We start from the raw sequence: 21,469 nt of genomic DNA, 5'->3' as shown, positions 1-21,469 counted from the left end.
AAACTTAAAGATGTGTGACAGCTGTCCTTGCTGTCACAGAATAAGGCTAATTGTTTTCTGTTTTTCTTTAATATTACTTTATATATTTGTTTGAATGGTTTAGATTTTTATTTTTGTTTTCATTAATTTGACCAATTTAGTTAACTATGTGTAGTGCACCCATTTAGTTAACTTTATTTGTCAGTTCTTTATCATTTTTGTTAAATGCACTAAATTTATTTTGTTTGAGTTACCAGTTTCTCCTGGAGCTACAGATGGAATTAAGGTGATTTCCAGCTGATGCCCACTGGTGGTCAACTTCCCAGTGGGCCATTCCATCTGCTCGCCGGGGGAGGGGGAAATTTGGTTTTTTAGTTTAGTTTCATTATTTCTTTAAGGTTTGAAAGTTAGTTCAGTTCTAATATTTATTTAATTTAAAAATTTAGTAATGTTTCTCTGTATTTGTTTTTTATGTGTGTGTGTGTTTAATTATCTCTTTTGTTTAGTAATGGTTTGATCAGCCACTATTTAAGTTCTCTTCATGTCTTGTTAGTTAGGTCAGTTTTTTGTTTGAGTTCTTTGTGTTACTACCTGAGTTGTAGTTTGTTATGTTGACCTCAGTTTTGGGCCTGATTTATCATTTTGAAATTATTTTTGGATTTTTTGTAATAAATTAATATTTCTTATGAACTTTACTCAATATCTCTCTGGCTGGTTTGTGGGAAATCCTCACAAGATGGAACACATTTCTTATACAATATCCACTTTTGAAAATCTTTCTAAAAACTTTGGTGAAGTTGCAATTGAAAAAATATGTATTGTTTCACAATCTCAGTCACAAGGCACACAAGAATTGATATTTAGTTTGAATTTCTTTTGCAAAAAAATTTCATGATCACATGAAATTTTTCTCTGTGTTGAACAATTTATAACAAAACACATCTTATAGCTTTGGAAAGCAAAAATACCTATTCTATATCACTTTTTGTTGTTGCTGTAGTTGTACATTTTAGCAGCACAAAGGTCTATAGACAGTGATCATTTTGGATGTTGAAGTTAAGAAACAGGGGTATACTGTCCCAATTCTCACATTTTTGGACGCTTATACCCTGTGCACTCGAACCCTTATGTGTACTTCGACTGAGTCCACTTTTCATGGAAGGGCATAGGGTGCAGCCTGAGTATTGGGACCGGACTGCTCTAAAGCAACTTGGTGTGAGTTCACTCACTCAGAAGAGAAAAGGTGTCTCCTGTGTATGGGGGGAGTTTTCTGCCACTAAGTTATTTTTAAGAACCCAGCAGTACAATGACTGTCGAAATAGCCAGCCTTATTTTCATGGCAAAAATTGCTCTGTTGCTGGATTTTTTTGTTTGTTTTTTTGATACCATGGGAATATTCCAAAACTCGCAGGATTACAAAAACTGTGAAACTGAAGTTTTGCTTAAAATACAACTAAACAAAATTGTTTGCTGTATTTTGTAAAAAAAATAAAAATAAAAATATGAATAACTTCTTCATTAATTAATCATTTGGGGATGACTGATGATGGTTAGAGAGCCAGTAGCCAATAATTCATTGTGAGGTAGAATCCTAACCCTTTCATGCATCGTGGTCACTGCAGTGGTCGGCCATCCGAAAGCCATTTTCTTGTGGGTTTTTATGTTATAAATGCACACAGACCACTGTAGTGGACACTAGTGCATCATAAAATACACCATTACACTACGGGCCATGAGCTGCAAATGCAAGAAATTATTTTTGTTAAATCCAATATGGGCAACAGACAAAAAGTATGTCAACATGTCCTTCCTTCTACTGTAGGTGACTCTTGCAGGAAAAAAAATATTGTCACATCAGATAACCCCTAAAGAACAATACTACTGATTCAGTTTTCAAATAACAACTTTGTATTTGGAGAAAATTACAATTGATCACCTTAACGACGTGCACTCATGTTGTTCGCTTTACGTCAGTAGTCTTTGTTTTACGACGTCCCGCCATTTTGTATTTTTGGAGAATCCTTGCAAGTTTCCTGTTCACATCCAGCTACTGGGCTCGCGCTATATTCACTGTTGTGGGAACTCTGAACGGTTCTGTTAGGATCATTTTGTTGTTGCTTTGGGAAACTACTTTGGTCCGGGAGATCAATTTACACCGGAGATTTTGCTTTGAAGTCCATGGTGTGAAATTTGTCGAACAGTGGAGGAGAGAAGGTTGGACAAATATATGAGGCTTGTGGTAGCATTGTTAGCTTAGCGGCTATGATGAAGGTAGCATTACAATATAAGGCTTAAATGCGACCTAGCTGCGATAGTGTGTTACGAATATTGGATGTTACGTGTAGTTTCGACCTTAGCTGTAGTTTTGATGCAGGGTTCACCGCTGTTGACCTTTAGTCTAGACATATAATAATATATTAATGATAAGGAAGTCGGGGACAACAATGAGCCTATCACGCTAACAATGTAGCAAGCCTTTAGCCTGTTGATCTGCCACATGTCAGACACTTGTGTAATCAAACTACTTGATGTTTCTTTTTTATGTGGAAGATGACGCAGTTCCTCCCACCGAACCTGCTGGCCCTGTTTGCGCCTCGGGACCCCATACCTTTCTTACCTCAGCTGGAAAAACTACCCCATGAGAAGCACCACAACCAGCCCTACTGTGGTATCGCTCCCTTTATTAGGCACTTCGAGGTGATTATTGGTTTTCTGTTTTGTGTGTTGCTCTGGTATAACGTCCAATTTTCTAACTGAAATTGTTGTCTTTGGGTCAGGATCCAAGAGATGCCCCTCCACCGACCAGAGCAGAGACTCGTGAAGAGCGTCTGGAGAGAAAGGTTAGAATTGCTTGGTTAACAGTTTTCCAGTACTTGAAATAGTGACTGATCCATTGATCTGTGGACATGTTGTGTAACTCTTTATGTAGTTCTAAAAAAAAAGAATCCTCAATAGTCTTGGAAGATGTACAGCGGACTAACAATGAGATTTTGTATGAACAGTGGAACCAGAAGTTTACATGCATTATATTACCAAAAGTATTTGCTCACCCATCCAAATTTCAGTCACTTGCATGGCCACCGGTGCATAATATCAAACACCTAGACATCCACGCTGTTTGCAAAAACATTTATGAAAGAATGGGTTGCTTTGAAGAGCTCAGTGAATTTCAACATGCATCTGTGATAGGTTCAATATCCCACAGTCAGCTGTTTTATAAGAAAATGGAAGTAAAAGTGTTTGGGAATGACAGCAACTCAGCCACAAAGTGATAGGCCATGTAAACTGACGGAGTGGGGTCAGCGGATGCGTAAGCGCATAGTGCGAAGAGGTCACCAACTTTCTGCAGAGTCAATCACTACACGTCTCCAGACTTTATGTGGCCTTCATATTAGCTCTAGAACAGTGCTCAGAGTAGAGATGGGCAGTTGAGGCCTCATTGGGTGTATGGCACATTTTCCAAACTGTCCACACTGTAGTGAAACTGTTACTGTGTCACTTGCAGTGACATCGGCTGGATTTAAAAAGTCATTGGCAAATTCAATAAAGACTGAAAACAGAATGTTCATTCAAATGCTTTTATTCAGAAACATCAGCTTTAGTAATAGCTTTGGGCCGAGGCGATTGCACAATTTACAAACTATTCCTCTTGATTTTGTGAACCCCTGTACATTGCACTGATGATGAGAAATTTAATTGTAAGTTTGTATGAGTTTTTGCATTTCCAGTGGAATGCAAAAACCTCCGCTGGAAATGCAAAATACTGTAATGGATCCTGTGATCTCGGTGTGTTCGTCTCGAAAATGCATTTTTGTACCACGATAATACCATCAGTGGTGACATTTAAATTGGCCCGTCTCTTCGACTTCCATGTTCAGCTGCTGCAACAGGTTGTCATGAGAGAAAAAATAATCTGTTACTAATTAATTGGAATTAAACAGAGCGATTTGCAAGAACATTAAAATAGAAATAAGCACAATTAACAATCATGACAAACCTGAACTGGGAACAGAGGGTTGAGTTGAAGCTGCAGTTCAATCACCTGCTTCTTGGGTTTATTAACCGGTTCATCCCCCTCATGCTGGGCATGGTAATGCCTCAGCATTGTGGGAGTGCTCAGTAAGACAACACCTGTGAGCAAAGGCTCACCTGTAAATACAAGCTAATCCATGTAAACTAATTCAAATATCCCATGGAAAGGAATTTGAATAAGCTGAAAGAAAAATGATCAGAATGATCATTTTATTCTCCTTGATGAGATTAAAATGATCTCACATGGGAGAAAACTTTGTCTTTCTTGGTGGATCCACACAAGTAATACCAGCCAAAAATCAACGCAAAGTATCTCTATTCAACAGTTTCTTCCACATAAATACAATTTGGCGCGTTCACAACCAAACGACAAAGGAATTGTATCAGTCACGTGATTTTCCTTGAAGCTATATGTGTGCTGGCGCTCGGCACATGTACTGAGGTTTCTGTATGATCTGGCGTGAGTTTCGTTTTGTTTGTGTAATGGGTTTCCATGGTCGAGCAGCTGCATCCAAACTGTGCATTACCAAGTGCGATGTAAAGAGGCACGATCTGACAATCTGATGGATGAGTCTGGGTTTGGTAGTTGCCAGAAGAACGGTATTTGTCTGACTGCATTCTGCTAAGTGTAAAGTTTGGTGGAGGGGCGGGGGATTGGGGTGTGGTGTTGTTTTTTAGGAGCTGGACTTTGCCTCTAGGTTCCAGTGAAAGGAACTCTGATTTAGGGCTGATCAATATGAAGAAAAGCTAATATCCTGGTATATTTTTGGTGTATCACTATATTTCGCAAAATATTTTTCGAATGAGCTCCAATACTATTTTCAACTATAAATCCATTTGCATCATGATGTCACCCATGCAAGTTATGGTACATGCAACGAGTCTCCGTGTACCGTAAAGAGATCGAGAAAAAAGAATGAGTGGTTCTAAATTGTTTTTATTTTCCTTGTTGTAAAGCACTAAATGAATCATACCTACATTTCAAGGTTTCGCTTTAATGGAATAGTTCTACCACAGCAGCGCGGCTTTAATAGCATGTAAAGCTAATAATATCTTTATTAGGTGGTGAAATCAATTTGTGGCAATCTTTTGAAGCGATAGTTTTATAACATGTTTCACAAATTACTTCATTTTGTTCGACATCCTATATATAAAATCTGAACTACTGCTAAATTATTGATCCAGCAGTGTTTCTCTTCGTAATTAGACTAGTTCATCTGATTCCTCTTCAGTTGCCTTCTCATTTGAACCGCTTGCCTCAAACTCTCGCTGTCACCATGTTGTTTTTCTCCAGCGTGACTTATAGAACATTTTTAGGTTGGGAGGGGGGACAAACTAGTGATGCATTTTCTGGGTGAAAATGCATCACTATGGATAAACCATACGCGCAGTGAATTTGATGGTGAAAGTTTATTATTTGAACAACAATTTATACTCAATAGTTGTGATGCCGCCATTTTAACCATCATAAATTAAAAAACTCACGATACATCAAGTATACTTGATGCATACTCTGAATGTTTCAGCACACCAACACATTTTGGACAACTCCATGCTCCCAACTTGAAGCTGGCCTCTTCCTCTTCCAGCATGATTGTGCACCAGAGCACAGAGCAAGGTCCATAAAGACATGGATGAGCTTGACTGGCCTGGACAGAGTTCTGAACGCAACCCAATAGAACACCTTTGGGATAAATTGATTGAGAGCCAGGCCTTCTGTCTTCTTGTCCAACATTAAGAAACACTCCTCTGAGAATTTAAATCAATGATATTTATTATTATATGTGTCACACCTGCTGTGTCTAACCTTTGAGTGAGGCTTAATTTAATGCTTCATATTTAAATGGTTGAATATTAATTTATACAGTGATGTGAAAAAGTTTGGGCACCCCTATTAATCTTAATTGTTTTTATTTCTAAATCTTTGGGTGTTTGCAACAGCTATTTCAGTTTGATATATCCAATAAGTGATGGGCACAGTAATATTTCAGTATTGAAATGAGGTTTATTGGACTAACAAAAATATGCAATATGCATTAAAACAAAATTTGACAGGTGCAAAAATTTGGGTACTCTAATCATTTTATTAATTTTGAATACCCTTAACTATTTTTCACTGACTTACTGAAACACAAAATTGGTTTAGTAACTTCATTAAGCTTTGAACGTCATTGCCAGGTAATGTGATTGTGTGTAAGTAGATACGTACATACAGTATGTACATACATCCAGTTCCCCTTACTTGGAGAACCAGTCTAGGTAAGGGACTGTTCACATCTGAACAAATTGCGACTGCAGTTAGTCTTTTGCTGACAATAGAGCTTTGGAGCTGACGTCACTGCGTGTGACATTTTCGTCGCTCGGCGCCATGTTGTTTGGCCACAGACCAAAACAAACTTTTTCCGGTGTTTTTATCGCGTTGCTGCTGTATCCTCCTCTTCCATAATGCTGAAAAGCTGTTTGAATGAAAGAGGGTTATATCACCAAAAGCTTCTGCCAGAACCCAAAAAGCGCTACATGGAAAAAATAGCTACAATTGGACATATTGACCCGTTTGAAATAACGGAGCAGAGACCCTGAACATTTGCCTCATCTGACACTCCCAGATAACTTTTCATACCTGGTCTGTGGTGTCGGTGTTTACACGGCGAATCAATTCAAGAATTATAAGTCAATGGAGGCTCATGTCCAGTTTACGAATGGCTGGGAACATGATTTGGACATTTTTACCCCCCAGATTGCGACTACGTTGGGGTTGGAACAAAGGTAAGAGCTCAGCTCCTGGAAGCTCCAATCAGAACTTCAGCTTTGTAACTGATAACCTCTTTGAAATTACAATGTCAGGTTATTCTTCTATAATAATTGATAATTGGAATAATTGACAGTTCAACTACCTGCAGATTCACACGTATACATTTTAAAAATGTTTCTGTCTTTTCATTCACCATTTTAATTGTGTTTGCAGGTTATGCACTCAGACTCTACGCCTCTGTTCACACCGTGGGTCATGCTAAGCAACACTGGCACTGTTCAGTGGCACATTGTACCAGTTACACTAATATTTGCACTTATTTTTGTATAGTGATTTTTCTATAAAATGCATTACCTCAGATGGTCGCCACATTTGTTACCTGTAATGTTCATTGACATAAAATTCTAGGACAGGATCTATTTTATTACATGTTCACTGACCTGAAATATGTTAAATCCAACAAGTATTTATTTGAAATGTGATTTATTTCATAACATTATGAAATAATTTATTATTCACTCTGAAATGTTTTAATTACACATCAAAAGTTTAAAGATGGACTCTTTTGCTTGTTACATAAAATGTATCGCAAACTGTCAGATTTTATAAGTGTTTACTTTAATCACATAAAATGTTTATTTAAAAATGTAATCTATTTCATTACATGTATATTTAATACATGAAATATTGTAATTAAATTTTTACTTAAAATGTAATCCATTTTACCTGCTTACATGCATCTTCAAGTGCTTGAATCAAATGTTTTATGTTTACCACATTAATTAATTAAATGAGAGAAAACAGCCACTTCCATGTTATAAAATTCTACACATATTTCGATACAAAATCATGAATGGAACAAATGCAATTTTCATTTTTACTATCAACATTTTACATAAAACAGTACTGACTACAAATATTTCAAAAGAATGAGTGCAGAAAATGTCTTCAATCTACATTTTAATCATCAGTGCTGCATTGCAGTTTCATATTAACTTGTGCAGGTTTCATTTGCATTAGGTTTCACAACCACACTAGAACACATGCTCACTAAGCTGCAGCACACACACACAATCTTGTCAAGACGCGTCACCTCTTCACTCTCCAATTTAAGAAGCAACTTAACTGCTACACTTCTGTGTAACATTTTGTATTTATTCCTCATACAACTGATCACTCTTTCCACATAAATTCCGAGGTGAGCTAAAGCTCACATGTCTTAAACATCTTTAGCATCCAGTTGACCTCTACCTTTAGTGAATGACGGCATTTCAACCTCAGCACACATCATCCCTACACCGTCTTTATTATCAAAGCCTCTGTCCACAAACACAACGTCCCCAGGTAATAAACTGGAGAGAAGGCCACAGTTTTCTGTAATATGCTTGTCCGATGCACGTCCGCCCCATCCCTTAGAAATAAAAGAAACAAACCCATGAGGTGATACCAATAAGGTATTTCATAGTACCGGGAGAAGCATTGTGCTCATGCTTTTAAATTTGAGGGTCTTTCTGTGCCTAAATCAAAACAGCAAAGGCAATAGACAGAGTTTTATGGACACATTAAAAATATGGCAAAGATGCTGAACAGGTAGATCAAGTCTTAGATGCATCAATGTGAGTAAAACCATCTTCTGGTGTTTCTGTAACTTGCTCCCTCACTTGTTGATCCTCCATGGTTTTGCTGTATTGGCTCTTTAATTGACGCATGTGGGTCTGATGTTGTGGCGTTTACCTCGCAGTGACCCACATTAAGCACTGGAACCCAGTCTGGATTTAACTCATCCATTTCATAGGGTGGTTTGCCTTGAAGAGGACATATCAGTATTAATACTGTAAATTTGATAACACTAGTACAAAAGTTTACTACACAATAATGGAATAACTTTGATGTCCACTGACAAAACTCGTACTATGCAGCATAAAAATATAAGCCCGACTTAAACAAGGTTGACCCACATAAACATAACTGAACATGAGTAACTCGGACAAATCATAGCAAAACATGATGACACAAAATCAACAATGCGAATTTAGACACACGCCATGTCTGGAGCAAACTAGTGGATAACTTGAGATGTTGGAGAAGGTGATATTAGGATGTCTCACCGCTGATACCAGGACATTTGTCTCCTTTTCGTTAGCTCCGATAGCTTAGCTCTGTTAGCATTGTTTACAAGCAGGAAACCTGTGACACAAAAGTCTGTTTTCTATCTTTTTACCGTTTCGGTCGTGTGATCAGATATCACATCCAATAACGAAGCAAGTTTGTACCATCACTAAATTAACTTAAAATATTCAAAAACTCAAAATATCTGTGAGACAGTCGGTTATGTTCTGTTCTCTGTTGTGTTTGTGGCCAAACAACGTGACGCTCAGAACCCTTCTGCCGAGAGCAGTGACGTCACACTCCGAAGCTCTATTCCACTTATAAGCTGTTGCGTTGGTGTGATGCTTGGAAAATAAGTCAGTTGCACCTCTCTATGTCAATGTACAGCAAATTGATATTGCTGAATAGAAACTAAATCTGCTGTCTGAAACCAGCTGTTCTGTCTAAACCTGGGGTCCCCAAAGTTGGTCCTTGAGGGCTGGCATCCTGCATGTTTTAGTTCTCTCCTTGGTGGTAGTGACAAGCTTTTCAGAATGTCAATGTTCTTCTTAGGCCCCTAACAGCCATCATTTGATGTTAAATCAGGGAGAGAACTAAAACATGCAGGATGCCGGCCCTCGAGTCCCGACTTTGGGGACCCGTAGGCTAAACAAATGTTGGTGAATGTTTTTCATTTATTGGTTGTTTTGTTTGGTTTACAGAGACGAGAGAAAATTGAGAGACGCCAGACTGTTTTGGAAACAGAACTTAAGCTTTGTAAGTTTGCACTAATATAAAACTTCTTTACATTGTTGGTTTAGACTAAACTTGCTTTTATCTTTTTTACCGCAGGGGACCCTCATAATGACCCAAATGCTCAAGGAGATGCTTTCAAGACCTTGTTTGTTGCACGAATTGTTAGTATGGTTGCATCAAGGTTTATTGCAGTCCTTACAATGCGCTGCATTAGTCTAATCATTTTTAATATTTAAAATAAAATGTAGATTTTTTTTTTATGCAGAACTATGATACTACAGAGTCCAAGCTTCGACGTGAATTTGAGGTCTATGGCCCCATCAAAAGGGTAGGTCAGCCTGTTCATTTGTTGGCCTTTGCAACAAGATAGCAAACACAAATATCATGGCAGAGAGAAACAACTATTACGATTTCACAAGTTCAGAGGAAGAGGAAATAATTGATGGGAGAGAAAATGTCTTTAATTTTCACACTATGTAAAAAAGAAGGGACGGTGTTGGTAAGCCATAGGGGAAGTTTGGAACTGACTGAAAACTGGTCTTCTGACTACCTATGCTAACAATCCTTCTTACCCTTGACAAATACTGAGAAAATCAGCTCATGGAAGTTTGTTTTCCACATAAACACACCCATAAATTTCAGACCAATCACACCAATTGTGATAGATGAAGGCCCGAAAAGTACAACAGGGGTTTTTGATGAAAAGGGGCTGATGAGATGAGGCCAAAGGCAAAATGAGGGAATTTTTCCCATGCAGCTGCAAGAAGAACTGATTTTGGCAGTTATTCTTGATCTGCAGAGCCCTTTTGTCAGCAGAAGTTCATTATGTTTTCAAATTATACATTTTCTCTTATTTCTTGTTCCAGATTTATATTGTCTACAACAAGAGGACGGGAAAGCCTCGTGGCTACGCTTTTATTGAGTACGAGCATGAACGAGACATGCACTGTGAGTACCAAACGCTGTCTGTGTAAGCTCACCCTGTCATACAGCCTATTCTTTGATATACACGGGGGCGTTTACTTGAGTAGTCTTCTTTTTTCTTTTTCTTTTTGCTGCTATCCTTTATGTTGCAGCACAACACTGGCCATTATACACTGGCCAGTGATGGCCAGCTAAGTTCCTTGACGCATTGCTTACAGATGAAGAGATTGCATGAAATCCCAATACTTGCTTGGTTTGTGTGTGTGTGTGTGTGTGTGGGCTTGTTAGATGCTTGTCACTTTTTGACTAAAAACTGGATTTAGATTAGAAGCAGTTCATTCAGATCACTAAGGGACAAGACCGAATAAAATGTATTTTATCTGTGAACCTGAACATGTTTGCTTGTCAAAGGGTACATTGTCTTTTAACTGTGAGGTGTTGTAGTTCTGTGGAACAGCTGCTCTCCTGGTTTGGACGGGAATGGTAAGCACAAGGTCAAACTGGACACCAAACTTTGACGGAAACATTTTTTAAATCCCATCATCTTTTACTGTGAGGCTGTCCGTTTTTATCTTTAACTCTGGTCATGGTGAGCTTTTTTGTTTGTTGTTATTTTTTTTAAATAAAGTTTTATCACAGTAGTAGGCTATTGCTGCCCAAATATTTGAATACAATTATAAACGTATTTTCTAGGAGATATGAATACGATCTCTTCAGACAAGTGATGTCATCCAAAGGTTAAGCCATGCTCCTTTACTGGATCAATGCAGAGCCTACAGTGTAGCATATTAAAGAGATATTTTAATCCCTAGTTTGCAGTGCAACTTTGCATCCAAGCCATTACAAAAATATCAATTGCCAAAAAAAAAAAAAAAAAAAAACTGTTTTAGGTCACTCATTCTACTGGAAGTGCAATAAATGCATTCTATTTCCAAATTTAGTTTTGATTGACCAAAATGTTTTACCACCAAAGTGAGTTAGCTTACATTCAAGTTGCAGTGAGACCAAAAGTCTTGCTGACTCTTTTTTTCTTTTAGAATTGCTATATTGCTATCATGGATCTTCCATATTTGCTGGTATATTGAATTCTAAACTGTCTTGCTGTCATGATTGTGGATTCAACAATTTTTTGCAATGCTCTGTAAATTGCACTCGGGCAATGTTTGGAGATCCCAATACATTTGAGCAGAGGAACCATTTCAATTAAGCTAAATTTCTGTGTCGTTATGTGTCTGTATAAGCTACCATGAAGCCTCTGCGGGGATCTAATAAGGCGGCATATATTAGCTTTTCACCATTCTCTAGTATTTGTAGAATCAGCTCTCCTAGACCAGAGTTGCTAAACCCACAACTCTGTAGTGTTAGTTGGAAGGGAACTGACGGGGTGGGATGTGGGCCTCAACAGTATATTAACTGTGTGTTGTTCTCATTGCCACTGCAGCCGCCAATCTGTGATGGCTATTGGCCAGAGCTGGCTGGCAGATGATGATGGTTATGATACATCTACACCCTACTACCACAGCTCAGTATATGGTTGGTATAATGGGTTTGTATGATGGGTAAGATTTCTTTCCACCCTCCATCTCCTACATAGGGAAGTGGAGCAAAGTTCAATGGGTAAAGCATCTTTTTGTTGGCCCTAAAGAATTTTTTTATTCGTTTAATATAATCTGGATTTTAGGCTTTGACCATTGAATGCTCCCCTGTACGATACTCTATAAAAACGTTTCCCAATGATTTTTGCTTTTTGTTAAAGCCACTTCAGGTGTTGGAAAGCTTGTAGTTAGGAAAAATAGGCTGTGTGATTATGGGTAGGCACAGCACAACATTAGAGTAAAAAGAAGAAACATCTTTTTTTAAGCTGCCTGAGGTGATGGAATTTAATGTACAGATGCTTAAAGATTGGGCTAAAAACAGTTTTTTTGTGGGGAAGGTTATTATTGAGTGAGGCTTACTTGAACTAGATGTTATCAGCTTTTAAAAATGACATCAGAGGAAGTGTTAAAACTATATTTTGTACATTGTCAGATATGTCAAACCTTTTCACTCACTTGATTTGGAAGTGATGACTGACGATTTTGGGAATATGAGCCAAATTAATGATCTATATTGCCTATGGATAACAATGAGGATGCAGTTTTAGTAATATGAATGGTGAAGGTAGTTAGAAAAATCAGCAGTAGAACTGGTTTGCCTTGTTCTTTAAAATCATAAAATTCTGTTTTATTGTAACTGTTCTCAGAGCACTATGATCTCACTTTGAATATATTTAAAAAATAAAAGCTCTCTGCTGGAAAGTAAAGCAGATTTTGAGTTTTATCTTGTTCAACTACAGTTTAAAAAAGAAAAAATTGTCACTTTACGAAATTAAGAGATAAGTCAGCCACAAGGCTCCATGCGTCATTCATCCTTAATGGACTTATTTTATCAGGACACTTGGTGTTTATCTTGTCATCAGGTCCTGGTACTTTAGTGTGACTAACATTTTTGTTTATACTAGGAAGCAGATAAATTTGCCCTTGAGTTGGCTTTAATAAAATGTGCAGATGAGGGAAATATTTTGATAATTCAGCAACAGCCTATTCATTCATTATTTACTATGTCAGGACACATGCAGTTTCAGGCCCCAGTTCCTCCGCATATAGTTGCCAACATTTCAGTAGTCCCTTCCTGAATTACTGATGGGATTTTTTTCCACCAAAGAGGTTCCAGATCGGTAAAGGGGCCACTTTGCTTTTCCACCATCTGAAAGTCAAGTTGGAATCATGTCAGTACAAACGTCTTGTTCATTGTGTGTTTGATTCTCTGCCTGTTTTATTCTGAGGGTTTTTTTTTTTTTTTTTTTAGGAAGGATGATATTGCATATGTATCCCATTATTTCTGTAAACAGATGCTCTAATATGAAGACTTGGTTTACCAGGGGTTCTTGTGAATGCTTCACAATTCATCTGCTCCCTTATCTAAAAGCCAGAAAACTGAAATCACACAGCTTTTAGAGCAAAATATATAAAAATAACAGTCTACATAACATTATGGATTCAAGGGAGTGGCATGTTGACCTACTTAAATGACAGGCGATTTGGGGAACAAAATCCAAAAAGATTTGAGGTAGTCGGCTTTTGTTAATCTGATGCTAATCAGTTACAGACATATTTGGTACAGTTCTGTAGCTTCAGTATGCACATAAGCCACACAAACCCAGTGTTTATCTTGTACCTGTATACATGCAGTTTTTAATGTGTAGAACTAGATGTACAATGCAGTTCTTTAATGTCACTTTTAAGTGACACTAAGATAAGTTTCACTACCACTAAAATATATTTAGCAACATAAAACTTTCTCATACAGATACAGTTGAGAAAAAAAAAGATGGTCCAAACCAAAAACATTCTTTGCGTTTTTCAACAGTAATTCCTTGCTCTGCACTTAACTCAGTTGATCACCTGAAATGCCGTCAGGTTGAATGTAAACATTTCTGGTATTGGAGAAAAATCAGCTGAAAGTATATTATATTTCAGGTAATGTAACTGTACAGTGGATTGTGTATGCCGTCATTTCAGAGCTTTCAACTCTGAAATGATGGAAAGCTTTTTCATTCTCAAACATCTTGGGTCACACTCAATTTTTGAAAAAAAGTTTTTTTTTAAGTTGAGTTGGTTGTATTGTATCATCCATCCATCCACTCACCACACACACACACACACACACACGTATCTATGTGTCTGTGAATGTATGTGTGTGTGTGTGTAAGTAGTTATACACTCAAATCCATTATTAGCAAAAGCTCAACCAGATCTGCGAAAAGTGGTGATTTTCTGGCCCGACAGCAAACTGGTGCAGGTTAGCACTACTTTTTTTCACCTAGAGCTTATCTCGGTGGAAATATAAACTAGTGGTAGGTTTTGAGCTCTGGCACCACTTCAGAACTGGAACCAGTTTGGTGGAAAATGCTTCTGAGAGATTTTAAACCACATCTTAGATGTGTTCTTCAGCAATACACCCAAACACCAAATCAAGATCTCAACAGAATGAGAATAAGTTTAGGAAATATGTAACTCTGTCATAGTAGGCATCTCATTTGTACTTCCATTGCACACAGTGGTGTTAGAGACATGTATTTTAGCTATAGCGGGTTTTATTCAGAAAGGGTTTTTATTGGAGTTGTGGTAAGCCAACTCCTGATGTAAAGTTAGTCCAGTTTCTCTTTGCTTTCTTTTAGTTTTTCTTCTTTTTGTTTTGTTTTCCTCAGTTGGTCAGTGTTGTTGGTGACCATGGGGGTGTGGTAAGACCCCGCAGTCGGGTTGGTTTTGTCATCGTTTGTGGAGTGGAGTGGAGTCGAGTGGAGGGCAGGGGGCTGGGGGCAGGGGGCAGGGGGGAGGTGAGCGTAAGGACCCTAACAGAAATGTTGTCTGAGTGGTACTGTGGTGCGGAGAACCTTTGGTGTGGTTCTGTAAGCTGCCAAGTTTGGTAAGGCCCTCTGACTTATGTGCTAGGATTCTTGTTGATGTAAAGATACATGTCACAAATTTAATGTTAATAAGAAAAGATCCATTTAAAATATTTGGATTAAAAAAACATTTTTGTTTTCTTACCATAGAATTTAGTTTTGACTAACTTAAGCATATTAAGTAGCTCGTATTATGCTCTGATTTGTCAAAATGAAAGTATCTAAATGTTATTACCACATTGGATGACAAAATGTTTGCAAAATGGCAATATATTGTTAGAACTGAAATTATTGGTGAAATGCTTTTTGGTTACTATTTATCATCATGTTGTCAACTTATCCCACAGATAGTACTTGTGTTGACAGTTGCGATCATATAAACTAAGGCTTGATGGAGTTGGTTAAATGCATATGCTCAATGCGCTTCTTCTACTGAAGGGATATTTTTAAAACAGGCCCATATCTTTTCCCTGTCTGAATTATGACAGAAATATATTTTTTATAACAAGTAAATGTTGACAATAAGAAAGCTGGTCTCTGGATGTTTTAAACAAAGTTGAAAGTGTAATGTATCAATGACTCATCTGGTGGAAGGAAGTCTGCTCCCATTATCCTTCGGCTTTTACCCAGAGAGCAGCCGTCTTTGCTTCACCTGCTCCTGGTCAGTATAATAATCCACTGTATTCTGTTTCTTTTTTTCCTCCCTTGGTCACGTTGTTGCTGTTTTTTCTTCCAACCTCACCTTTGCCTTCTCTCTCTCCATTTTTCTACAGCTGCCTACAAGCATGCAGACGGAAAGAAGATTGATGGTAGAAGAGTGTTGGTGGATGTGGAAAGAGGACGCACTGTCAAAGGATGGCGTCCTCGCAGGCTAGGTCAGATACTTGTGTGTCCTAGACTTTCAGGCTTTTCTGCCTAAAATGTTAGTTGCTTTTAAGATGTGTACTGGGTGTGGGGAGGCTCATCTTAGTTAGTTGATACGTGAAAGGGCTGACGATGTGCATGTGATGTTCCTCTGTAGAGCAGAATTTTCTCTCAACTTCAGAATAGGGCTAAAATAATTTTGATTAATTGATTATTAGAATAAATCAAGTCAAATAATTTAGTAATTGAATAATTGACTGGAGATTACACTCTGAAATATTCCTTTTTCATTACCACTACTCTGAGAGAAGAGAGGCAAAGCCAAAGCTTTTCAAAATGATTTTCATTTTGCATGTAAGATGAAAAAAATATATATTTTGATTGCAAATATATTTTTCCTAGAACTCCTCAGATAGCATTGTGATAACTTCAACTGGTTCATATTGTTTTCAAAAACATCTGTTAGGCATCTTTTCCTGTTGACTATTTTTTGATTAACCAATTAATAATTCAACAGATTAGCCCTACACTGTCTTTATGTGTGTAGCACAAAAATGATGGCTACAACCTTAAAACCTCTCTATCTTATGTTGGTATACGAGAAACTTTCCTCACTGTTATCTGACAGATGTTAAGTGTTAATTACAAAAGCTGTGGGCTGAGTTGAAAGACAAAGCAAAACAAGTGCTAATCAATGTTTGTGTTTCGGCCTGGGGGAGCGCTAATAGCATGTAAGCAGTACAGCCAGATGATCTTTCTAGGGTACTGCAAGGTATGCTCCAATCCATAGTTTCAAACCTTTTAAATGAACCGGTTTGCTGCCTCTACTCTATCTAGGAGGAGGACTGGGTGGGACACGGAGAGGTGGAGCTGATGTCAACATCAAGCACTCTGGTCGAGACGATGCGTCACGTTATGATGATCGTTCACTGGGCGCGTGAGTGATTCTTTTCAGAAAGGTTCTGTAGGGTTGAAGAAGGCATTCTTATTGATGGTTTTTGTTTTGTTCTCAATACTCAGTGACCGTGGAGAAAGAAGGGAGCGCAGTCGGGACCGTGATCGTGACAAGGACAGAGAACGACGGAGGTCCCGGTCCCGTGAAAGGCGCCGTCACACTCGGTCTAGGGAGCGAGATAGGGAGAGAGAGCGAGGGATTGTGGTGGGAGAAGATGGTGGGAGTAGTAGCCGACGTCGAGAACGAGACCGAGAACGTGGGGGGGCAGGAGGAGGAGTAGGAGGAGGAGGAGGAGGAGACAGCAGGAGTAGAGAAAGAAGTAGAGACCGGAAGAGGAGGAGTAGGAGCAGGGATCGGAAGAGAGACAGGGAGAGAGGCAAAGGTCTAGATGGGGATGAGGTTGGCCAGGGGGACGGCCCTACAGAGAGTGGGGAACGCGTGCCAGAGGAGCATGGAGGAGAGGTGGCTGAGGGGGCAGAGGAGCGCAAAGACAGGGACAGAGATAGGGACAGAGACAGAAGGCGGAGCCACAGGGACAGAGAGAGGCGTAGGGAACGGGACAGGGACAGGGAGCATAAGAGAGAACGTGGGGAGAGGGACAGGGGCGAACGGAGAGAAGAACGCCATGCCTCCACACGAGATGACATTGGTCCCCAAGACGAAATGTGTAACGAGGATGATGGTGCGCCGGCCAACATGGAGGAGTACAGTCAGGACGGAATGATGGATCAGCAGTCTTTCCAATCAGCAGAGGATTATGGTTCTGGTGAGAACGGCTACAAGATGGAGGGACAAGGAGATGAGTATTGAGCAGTTCCTCCATCAGGACCCCGTCACTTCCACATAAGTCATTTTCTAGTTCTTCTCCTCAACCCCCAACTTTCAGCCCTTGATCTTTTCAGGGCCTCCTGTAATTGAATTGTCTGGCTCGCTTTCCTGTCAGTATGTTTTATGTACAGTGAACACATTTAAAGTTAATCTCAGTCAAACAGTTCAATGGCCAACTTATCTGTCCAATTAAATGTAATTACAGGGAGGAGAGGGGAATGAAGTGGAGTGGAAGTGGGAAGGGGTCCCAGCTAACGTTCATTTGACTTGGTTAAATCTTTAAAGCAGAAAAATTGGACTTAAAATAGTTTGCATAAGTCATTCTGTTAAAAAAAAATTGTTGCAGGTGTGTTAGATAATGTGCTCATTTTGACCCAACTAATATGTAATTTGAAAACTGGTATAACATTGAAACAACGGGGAAGCTGATGTCATCGAATTTTTTTAATTTTATTTCATCTGCTATTTCTAGATTTGGAGGATCATTTTAATAAAGACATAGCTTTACAACAAAAGTGGTCTGCATTGGTCATTTATATCTCTAGTTGAAACACACTGATAGACAATTTTTTTTTCTTTTTTCAGAAATAGACATTGTTTCAGCATAAAAAAAACTTGGCATGTAGTGATCAAAGGCCCAACATAACTGAAGGAGGATCATTTAGCTGTTCTTTTGCAAAACTTTCCATAAACTAATAACCTCTTTTGGGGAAAACTGTGATTTGAATTTGCTCAAACTTGGTTCTCTACTTTCTGCTGAAAAGTGTGGAAGCTGATTGTGCTGGTAAAATGCTTGAACTATTTTATTTGTGGAAACGTGACTTTCTGCTGCCCCACTGCTGTACCCATCGAAAGGTCGACTGCCTGTGAGGAAGCTAATGAATCACAGTGATGATTTCAAATGGCATCGTTTGCCTTTGAATACATTCTCCAGCCTTTTCCATCAGTTTTCCATGGCCTTGGGCTCCTTCCAACCACTGATGCTGAAGAGGTTCCTAGTGTAGTTGTAGAACCACCCCAAACCAGGCTCAGTCAGCAGCAACTTCAATCAGTTAATCTTGCAGTCAATCACATTTCTGATCTGAAGGAGAAATACCAGGCCTGTTGTGCAGAAATTGCTTTATTGATTTAAGTAAATTTCACTGTTTGAGGAGTGACAAACATCAAGAACATTTGATCAAATGCATTGTTCTAAAGATACAATTACTACAAATAAAACTCAGAATTGACACGAGTAGGTAACCTATGAGTAGGCATTACTAATTAAATATACATTGTGGAAAGGGAAAGAACAATAAAACTTCTACTTTTGAAAATGTTCTTGTAGAAATGACTGTATCTCCCAATCCCCTTTTCAAACACATCTTTTGGACCCTCTGAGCTTCTTTAGAATTTGATTTTGTTTTTAATCCAAATGAGCAGTCTTCATTACATGAACTAGAACAATCATTACAAGAGATTAAATTAATATGCCCATTTACACAGCAAAAACAAATAAAAAAATCTTGCCAAATATTTTCCAGTGCAAAAATCTTTCTACACTTCAAATAAGACACAAGTAAAATATAAGTAACTTTTCATCAAGACATGAGCTTGTTTTAAGTCATTATTTTTCTTAATATTGATGAAAAAGGACTCATTACATTGGTAGATTATTTCACTTAAAGCAAGGGAAAGATGTCCAGTTATAAGTTAAGTTAATATGCCAATGTAACTGCTATTTCTTTAACAATACTAAAGAATTATTGACTTAAAACAAGCTCATATCTTGATGAAAAGTTACATGCAAGTTAGTTTTATCTTTAGTGTACAAATACATTAGCACAAGAAAGTATCCCAAAAATACTTGATAAGACCTTTTGGTTTTGCAGTGTGGCTCAAACATACACCTTTAAATTGTGAAACCAAAAGTGGTTATTCTTTGACACACACAAAAAAAAGACAAAAGCAAATATTGTATTTACATTTCAATATTTTCCACATTTGATTTACCTTTATTGTAACTTGCTTTAAAACACTTAACTTTTCAAAACACTCCAGCTCTTTTTTTAAAAGAACTACTTATTACATTTATTAGCTGATTATGCAATACCAAAGGTTGGTGCCTGCAGCACTGTCATCCACTTTGTGAAAGACTCATAGTCTGGGCGTACAGGAAGGTGGAGTACTATAAGTCATGTATTTGCTTCTAGGACTGCATTCTCCTTCTGAAAAACAAAATGTTGAAATTATTACCTTTATTATAAGATATAGAGTGTGTACTCTTAAAGACATGGAAGAAAATGTGTTGCATGTCTGTTCTTGTTCCTCCTCAATTTTGTTATATTGGCGATGACAATGCATTTTTTGTTGGTAAATATAAATCAATAAACATTTTGAAGCCAAACCATGACTAAGCATGATCATTGTAAATAGTATGTAAAAGTATGCATTTATGCAACAAATTACTCAATATATATTTACTGGCAAAAAAACAGGCCATTTCTATGGCAGCTTAACAAAAAGACTTTCCAGGAAAGAGACTTTTCTAGTAATTGAACAGGTTTTGGTCCTGTCACTAAAAAGTCTCCCTCTATATTTAAACTATGATTATTTCTTTTTGGACAGTGGTGATAAATCGGTCACAAAATGTAATTGATACCGGTTGTTTTTACAATATCACAATAATTGTACTTTCAATATTCACCAACCAGACTCTCCAGTAGCATATGGTTTGATTTTCTATCCTCCTTTTATTGCTGCCTTTCACAGAAAAACACACTTGGAAAAGTGTGTACAGGTTCTGTGCCAAGAGTGGTTTCTCAGCACAGACAAACAATTCATGAAAGAGTGGAGGGTTTTTCTGAATCTCATCTAGCACATTAAGAGTCTTCAAACCTTCCACAAACCTTTAAGAAAAGAGAATATGCTCTTACTTTTAGATACAACAAGATTTCTAATAGAAACAATTAGGATCTTGCTTACTGTTGCAATGCAGTGCTTACTCGGCCATTTACGAAGAAGTCTGCAGCAGCTTGCACAAAGTAGTCCCTCTCTTCCAGAGTAGTTACACGCCTTAATGCTCCCACCATGCTCAGGGTATCTGCTGCCTGCAGAATGGCTTCGTTTGCCTCCACGATTGTTTGTCTCCTGAATCTAAAAAGACAAAAAATGATATGAAACTGAATGTAAGCTTATGATCAATATCTAAAATGCTTAAAATTGCTACTGACCTTGAATTACTGCTGTCTGAATGAATGGTTAACAACTTCCTCAACCAGGGTAGATTGAGACAATGTGCCACAAATTTGGTCACAGCCTTTGAGAGAAGAAATGTGGTCCAATGCCTCCATGCACCAAACAGTCTGATATCATTTTTCCAATAAGGTTGCACATTTTTGACTCCAGCGCTAAAGAAAAAAAGAAATTTACTTGACAATTAGCCACCCTTAAGAATTGTGGGGGCGAGGGGGAGAATACTGACCACTAACCCTAATCACCTTCATCAGCTGCCCCTTCAGCGTTGTCCTCTTCATTCACAAAAATAACATCCAGCTTTGCTGCTGGATCAAATTTGGTTTCGTCTGACTATCTGTAATTACATTCCAGAAATCTGAAAATGCATTTTCACTAGACAAAACTACATTTTGACTATCCAGAATGGTAATTTAAGATGATATCTGCATTTCCATTCTGACTAGTAAAAATTATAATTCACGATATCTTCAATTACATTTTGACTTGTCAAAATTCCTTTCAAGATATCTCAAATGACGTCACTGGATCTATAATTTGATGAGACACGTATCCGGAATTACGATTTAAGATATCTTGAACGTAATTATCGCCAGTCAAAAATACAATT

At 38.0% G+C, this 21,469-nt stretch overlaps 1 protein-coding gene across 1 annotated transcript; it reads left to right on the top strand.

Annotated features, from left to right (window-relative positions):
• The first annotated feature begins 1,998 nt into the window (after positions 1-1,998).
• On the top strand, positions 1,999-18,140 carry snrnp70 (small nuclear ribonucleoprotein 70 (U1)). Its single transcript, XM_055024495.1, has 10 exons — positions 1,999-2,193; positions 2,530-2,676; positions 2,757-2,819; positions 9,574-9,628; positions 9,704-9,768; positions 9,873-9,935; positions 10,474-10,555; positions 15,752-15,853; positions 16,680-16,779; positions 16,863-18,140. The coding sequence occupies exons 2-10, from the start codon at positions 2,530-2,532 to the stop codon at positions 17,605-17,607; spliced, it is 1,422 nt and encodes a 473-aa protein (XP_054880470.1). The 5' UTR covers positions 1,999-2,193; the 3' UTR covers positions 17,608-18,140.
• Positions 18,141-21,469: the final 3,329 nt, after the last annotated feature.

Source organism: Poeciliopsis prolifica, unplaced genomic scaffold, assembly GCF_027474105.1.
Source record: "Poeciliopsis prolifica strain line A6 unplaced genomic scaffold, Auburn_PproV2 SCAFFOLD121, whole genome shotgun sequence".
NCBI lineage: Eukaryota > Metazoa > Chordata > Actinopteri > Cyprinodontiformes > Poeciliidae > Poeciliopsis > Poeciliopsis prolifica.
This window is presented reverse-complemented; position numbering and strand designations above follow the sequence as displayed.

Excerpts from the sequence above, each read along its gene's own strand:
- snrnp70 (XM_055024495.1), top strand. The coding sequence starts at position 2,530 with ATGACGCAGTTCCTCCCACCGAACCTGCTGGCCCTGTTTGCGCCTCGG. Across the intron at positions 9,769-9,872 it reads CCTTGTTTGTTGCACGAATT|AACTATGATACTACAGAGTC; the intron begins GTTAGTATGGTT and ends TTTTTTATGCAG. Across the intron at positions 16,780-16,862 it reads GATGATCGTTCACTGGGCGC|TGACCGTGGAGAAAGAAGGG; the intron begins GTGAGTGATTCT and ends CTCAATACTCAG.